The sequence below is a fragment of the Chiloscyllium plagiosum genome, chromosome 48, assembly GCF_004010195.1.
Source record: "Chiloscyllium plagiosum isolate BGI_BamShark_2017 chromosome 48, ASM401019v2, whole genome shotgun sequence".
Lineage (NCBI taxonomy): Eukaryota > Metazoa > Chordata > Chondrichthyes > Orectolobiformes > Hemiscylliidae > Chiloscyllium > Chiloscyllium plagiosum.
Window position 1 is genome coordinate 9,380,877 of NC_057757.1, and position 6,933 is coordinate 9,387,809.

Consider the following 6,933-nt stretch of genomic DNA (forward strand, 5'->3'; position numbering starts at 1 on the left):
GTGGATACAGCTACCCCAGTGTGAATGGGACTGGTCAAACAGGGAGGGCCCACGGCCCTGCGCTCATCTCGTGATTTTGGAGTCTGATTGAATTGAGTTTACCCCCTCCCTCAGAATGACTCTCATTCCTCTCCTACTCCAATGTCTGCAGTGCAAAGAGGACATACCGTGTGTACATTGTCATTCCGCTGTTACCCGGCTTCCAGGGAGATGTGTCGACCGGAGGTGGGAATTCCATTCAGACTATCCTGCACTTCACGTTCAGGTAACCCACACCGACCAGGATCAGAGCGGTAACATCCCAGAGTCGGAATAGTTTTAATCCGGAATCAGGGTGGCTTTGATCCAAATTGGGAGGGTATCCATCCGGAATTGGAACAGTATCAATCCGGAATCAGGCAGGATCCGATCTAGAATCGGAGGAGGAGCGATAATCCTCCTCACTTCTGTGTTGCCGAACCGTAGGCAGTTAGTGTATCCATTAGACAGGGAGCACTGATGGATCAAGGCAGGGTCCCGAGAGGTTTATTAGTTGAGTGCAGGAAGGAGATTCTGATGGAGCTGCCTATATAGTTAGTTAGAGCAGAGCTGTGTGCCGTTCTGGAATCCACATCGTGGGAGGGATGTAAAGGCACTGGAGAAGGTTCAGAGAAGGTGGATCAGGATGTTGCCTTTGCTGGGGAGTCTCAGTTATGAAGGGAGATTGGACAGACTGGGGCTGTATCCCTTTGGGTGGTGGAGATTGAGAAGGGACGTGATGGTGATGGAACAAACTGAGGGGCAGAGATAGGAAGAAACGTATCCCCCTGATTGGGGAAGGGGGGGATCAGTGACCAGGGGCCTAAACGTGTGGTGAAGGGCAGGAGGTTTAGTGGAGAACATAAGGTCGAGGAGTTGGAGTAGGCCGTCCGCCCCCTGCGAGCCTGTTCCATCATTTAATCATGTCCCATCTTTGTGTGCCCTCAGCTCCACTGACCCAGGCTCTCGCTGTATCCCGAAATCCCTCTGTTTTTCAAAACAGCGACCTTTAGCTTTAAAAGCGTTTACTGAAGTCGTGTCAACCACTTCCCTGGGCGCGGAGTTCCACAGGTTCACAACCCTCTGGGTGAAGAAATTCCTCCTCAATTCAGTCCGAAACCTGCTCCCTCTAACCTTGAGGCTCTGCCCTTTTGTCCTCGTCTCACCCGCCAGTGGAAACATCCTCTCTACTATTATCTTACATACTCCCATCATAATTTTATGTGTTTCTCCAGGATCCCCCTCATTCGACTGAATTCCAGTCAATATAATCCCAGTCTATCGGTCTCTCCTCATAAGCCAACCCCCTCAACTCTGGAACCAACCCCTTGAACCTCCTCTGCACCCCCTTCAGTGCCAGTCCATCCTTTCTCAGGTAAGGAGACCCCAACTGCACACCGTACTCCAGGTGTGGCCTCACCAGCACCTGGTACAGCTGCAACATAACCTCCCTGCTTTTAGACTCAACCCCCTCAGCAATGCAGGACAAAGTTCCGTTTGCCTTCTGAGTTACTCTTTGTATCTGCAGACCAACCTTCTGTAGTTTATGAGATCTGAGGAAAGATTCTTCACCCAGAGGATGGTGGGAATGTGGAACTCAATGTCTGTGCGGGAGGTAGAGGCTGAAACCCTCATAGCCTTTCCGAAATATTCTGAGGTGGACTTGCACTCAAGGCGCATAAAGCTACGGACCAAGTTATTGGAATAACAAGGTGGGTTGGTGATGGATGTGCTGGGTTGATGGGCCCTAGAATTCAGTCCACACCGACCCTCCGAACAGCATCCTACCCAGACCCACACCCTCCCCCATCCCCGCGTAAGCCTGCATTTCCCGTGCCTAAACTGCACACCACGAGCAATTTAGCACGGCCAATCCACCAAATGTGCACAGGTTTGGAGTGTGGAGGAAACCGGAGCACCCGGAGGAAACCCACACAGACACGGGGAGAATGTCCCCACATACAGTCGCCCGAGAGTGGGACTGAACTCAGGACCCTGGTGCTGTGAGGCAGCAGTGCTAACCACTGAGCCACGAGGTCTCTTCCTGCGTTGTCGATCTCACTGACTGTATTAATGACACTTAGGATAATACCATTTCCAGAGAGTGCTGTCCTCCCTGTGCTGCAGCTTATATATTGTCCATCCTGAAATCTATCCAAATAGAAGACAGGAACAGAAAGAGGCCATTCAGCCCCTCAAACCTGTTCTGCCATTCTCTGTGTTTGCTCTGTGCAAATCTTTTTTATCAACGTAGCGAGCAGTTTGGATCCATAACTGTCCGTTAGAGAGTGTCTGTGAGCCGTGGATACAGATGATGCAAATATAAACAACAAGCAGGAGGAGGCCATTCAGCCCCTCGAGCTAGCTCCGGTACTAAATAAGGTCATCACTGCTCCGACTGTAACCTGGAATCCACCTTCCCTGCCATCCCGGATAACCTTTCACCCCCTCAACGTGACAAGACTCTCTCCAGCTCCACCTTAAACATGATCAAGGACGGCTTCCATTGCCTTTTCCAGAAGAGAGTCAACAGACCCCCAGCCCTCAGAAAACGATTCTCATCTTCGTCTGAAGTGGATGCTCCCTGGTTCCAGATTGTTCTATATGAAGCAGCGTCCGCCCCACACCTGCCTTGTCAGGACCCAACACGTTCTCAACAATTCCCCTCAGGTTCTTCCAAATTCCAGAGGATACAAGCCAAGGCCGGTCCAACCTTTCCTCGAGAATCCCTACAGTGTGGGAGCAGGCCATTCAGCCCATCAAGTCCACACCTAACCCTGTCCCTGCTTTTTCCCCACGGCTAACCCACCTTGCTTGCACCTCCCCGCTCTACTTAGCGTGGCCAGGCATATTGACGACTGAGATTGTGTGATAATCAGGAACCTCTGGTTTGAAGGATATCGAGAGAGTGGGTTGAGAAACCTCTCAGCCATGATTCACTGATGCAGCTGATTCAATGGGCTGAATGGCCTAATTTCTGCTCCTGTATCTTCTCGTCCTCATCAGACAAACCACCTATTCCAGGGATTTGTCGAGTAAACCTTCCCTGAACTGTTTCCAATGCATTTCCAGCTTTCTTTAAATAAGGGACCGACACTGTGCACAATACTCAATGTGCGATCTCCCCAGAGCCCTGCGATCAATAATGATCTTCGAAAAGGAGTTGGATAAATACTTGGAGAGAATGGAATTGGCCGGGACAGAGGGAAATGTGGGGTGGGCTGCTGTTCAAGTCAATCTGGAGCCGAGTGGAATGACTGGCCTCTGTCTGCGCTATATCATTCTGTGAATTAATTTATTTGAATTATATCAACTGAAGTGACTTGGTCCCATGAAAATCTGTTATTGTTAATTTTGAAATTTTCCATTTTCTCAGTGGTTATGTTCTGTGATTGTGTAAATCCTCATGAATTTCCCCAAAATCTACGCCCCCATGGATTAAAAAATGGTCAGAACCTTAAACGAGTGCCTTTAGAATCTCTTCAGGCTGAGAAAGGCCTGCGTCTCTCCCCTCCCACTGACAACTGCGATCTCTGTTTATTCCCTTTCCCTTCCTGAGCTTCACAAACTTTCCCCTCTCAACATTTCTCTCCCCCAGGTCCATGTGCAGAGGTGAATACTCCATTGTTGAACGGTTAAAAAGACAGAGTGAGTATTTTTTGTCTCCTGTTTGCAAGTGCTGCGTGTATCTTGGTGTTTGCTGATGTTACTGTCATATGCAGTGGTTGTGACTGACCTGATGGATGAAGGATATACTGTCGATGGTCGCCTATCCACTCAATCTAAAGCCATTCAGTGAAGTAGGGAACTAGAAGCTGAAACTTAGATTTATTGACAAAATGGAGTTATCCAAATGACTGCTGCCTACTCTCACGGCCTGTGTCTTGACAGTCTCTCTTTTGTTGTGCTCTGGGTACTTAATTAAACAATGGCCTTCCACACCCCTCTCTTTGCGACCTTGTTAACATATGACTAAGAATGGTATCTCAGCCTGATGGGAAGAATAGAGGGAGGCTGTGGGGGGGTTTGGTCAGTTTGCAATCATTTTTCTTGCATCTGAAGAGACCTGTCGAGGTTTATGTTACCGTGAGACCCAAATGCCCATTTGATTGGGGAAGACATTTTGCTGCTCACCTGGTGATGGGAGGTTTCCCACAAGCGGCCAATTTGGGGAGAACATTGGGAGGGTTAAAGTAGGAAACTCTCTCTTGTTGGGTCTTCCACAGAGAGGTGGAGAGCATAGCATTAAGCCATTCGGCCCATCTATTCTGTGCTGATATTTACACTCTTCCCCCAAAGGAGTCTCACATCTCGAACAACAAGTGTATCTCTAACGATGGATTCGTGGAGTGGTTTTGGGATAGTTTCTTCGAGCAGTTGGTTTGAGAGCCAACCAGAGAATTGTTTATACCAGAATTGGTAGCACACTATGGGACAGGATTACTTCATGACCTTGGAAGAATGGAGCCTCTAGTTAGTATTGCTCATATGGTTGAATTTAACTGCGAAAGGAATGGAGACAGAAGGCAGTAAATTTCAGACCAGTTGACTTGAGATTCTTCACAGGGAAATTGTTGGAAGCTATAACGAAAGGCATTCTGGTCAGGCACTTCACAAAGTTCAAGGTAATCAGGCAGGCAGTATGATTCTGCAAAAAGGAAGTCATGCTGGATTAATCGCTTGGAGTTGAGGGCGGATATTTAGATAAAGGAGAAATCTTGTAGTTAAATGACCTGAAGGAATTTGATGGGATGCCACATCAAAGGTTATTACGTGTGTCTGGTGGGTCACATACTGACATCGATGGGATTCCCCAGCTTACAGGAAACCGAGATCAGGCAGGATTGACTCACTTTCCGGTTGGCCAGATGGAACAAGTGGTTGGCCTCAGGGATCAGTGCTGGGGCCCCCAACTGTTTACAAAGTTATGTCAATGACTTGGGGGAAGGGATGAAAGGGGCTGCTTGCTAAATGCACTGGCGATTGGTGGAGAGGGTCATCAGGAGGTTACAAAAGGACATGGGTCAGTTCAGGAAGTGGGTAAAGGTCTGGCCAATAGAGTATTAGTTGTGAAATTGTTCACTTTGGCTGGAAGAATTTAAAAAAATGAAGCATATTATCTAAATGTTGAGAGGTTGCAGATCTCTGAGATGGAGGGAGATCTGGGTGTCCAAGAAATAAGCTGAGAATGACCATTGATTGATGATTTCAAAGCCAAGATGGAAAAGATTTCTGCTGGGTAAGGATATTAAGGGGCCAATGGAGCAGTAGGAGATTGGTGGCCCGTTAAGTTGCAGATTCTGTGATTGAATTGAATGATAGAACAGGCGTGAAGGGCTGAATGGCTCCTCCTGCACCTCTGGACAAACCAAGTACCTATTACCCAGCAACCCCTCCATTCCTTCCTGTTGAAGTGCCAGGGAGCTGATTGGAACAAAATGACCCGAAGGTGTTGTGTCCCATTAGCCTGGAATCAGTTTATCCTCAACCGACATCACCAGAAATAATGAATGACAGCATTTCCTGTTCTTGAGATCTTGCTGTGCACAGGAGGTGGGAAAGCAGCGTCAAAAGGCCCTGGGCTGTGCCTTCGGAATCTCCCAAGTTAGTGGAACCTGATCTGATCTCCTCCTTCCTTTCCAGTGGGGGATGAGTGGGTGAACTACATCTCGTTCAGTGGACTGAGGACTCACGGAGAACTCAACAACAGCCCAGTGTCGGAGCTCATTTATATCCACAGTAAGATGCTGATTGCTGACGATCGGCAAGTCATCATCGGTAAGAGGCTGGAAGGGGTGGCCTGTGTTTCTCCCTCGAACAGCAGAAACCACTGCAACAATCCGCAAAGGGAAGCCTTGGCTCCCTATGGGTTTACTCGGCCTGTATATCCAAACAGGGTTGGACACACCAGTTTAGGAGGGAACAGACTTACTGAGCCTCCATATTCTGGGCTCTTCAGGAGCAGAACATGAGGCCAAATTCCAACAGGCCACAACGATTCACGCAACAAGGGGCTGATTGGTTTAAACGTTGACTCTGATTCGAACACAGAGCAGTACAGGCAGTAGTGGGCACTGTAGATGCTGGAGATCAGTGTGGTGCTGGAAAAGCACAGCAGGTCAGGCAGCATCCGAGGAGCAGGAGAATTGACATTTCGGGCAAAAGCACTTCATCAGGAACAGAGCAGTACAGCACAGGGATGGGCTGTGTGGTCCACAATATTGTGCCAAACATGGTTAATCCCTTCTGCCTGCCCTTGGTCCATATCCCTCCATCCCTCTCATATTCATGTGTTTATCTGAAAGCCCCTTAAACACCCCTATCGTCTCTGCCTCCACCATCACCCCCTGGCAGTGCATTTCAGACTCCCACTGCTCTGTGTTTTCAAAAAAAAACCTGTCCCTCACATCTGGTTTGAACTTGCCCCCTCTCACCTTAAAAGCGTGTCCACTAATCTTAAACATTTCAACTCTGGGGAAAAATGTTCTGACTGTCAACTCTATCATAATTTAACAGACTTTTATCAAATCTCCCCCTGCCCCAATGGCCTTTGCCACTGCCAATAACACACCCTGAGTTTTTCCAGCCTCTCCTTACAGCTCATACCCTCTCATCCAGGCAGCATCCTGGGAAACCTCTTCTGTTCCCTCTCCAAGGTCTCCACACTCTTCCTGGCGAGTAATGGCCAGAATTGAATGCAATCGTCCAAGTGTGGCCTAACCAAAGTCTTATAAAGCTGCAACGTGACATTCTGACTCTTGTACTCATTGCCCTGACTAATGAAAGCGAGCATGCTGGGTATATGAATAGGAAGGGTTTGGAGGGATATGGGCCAGGTTCTGGCAGGTGGGACTAGATTGGGTTGGGATATCTGGTCGGCATGGACGGGTTGGGCCGAAGGGTCTGTTTCCATGC

General features: G+C 48.5%; 1 protein-coding gene across 1 annotated transcript in view; it reads left to right on the forward strand.

Moving 5' to 3' along the window:
• Nucleotides 1-6,933, forward strand: part of LOC122544415 (phospholipase D1-like) — a 71,502-nt gene that overhangs the window by 58,085 nt on the left and 6,484 nt on the right. Inside the window, exons 17-19 of the mRNA XM_043683664.1 lie at nt 152-265; nt 3,617-3,666; nt 5,662-5,796. Of these exons, the coding sequence (XP_043539599.1) occupies nt 152-265; nt 3,617-3,666; nt 5,662-5,796 (299 nt within the window). The remainder of the gene's footprint in view (nt 1-151; nt 266-3,616; nt 3,667-5,661; nt 5,797-6,933) is intronic.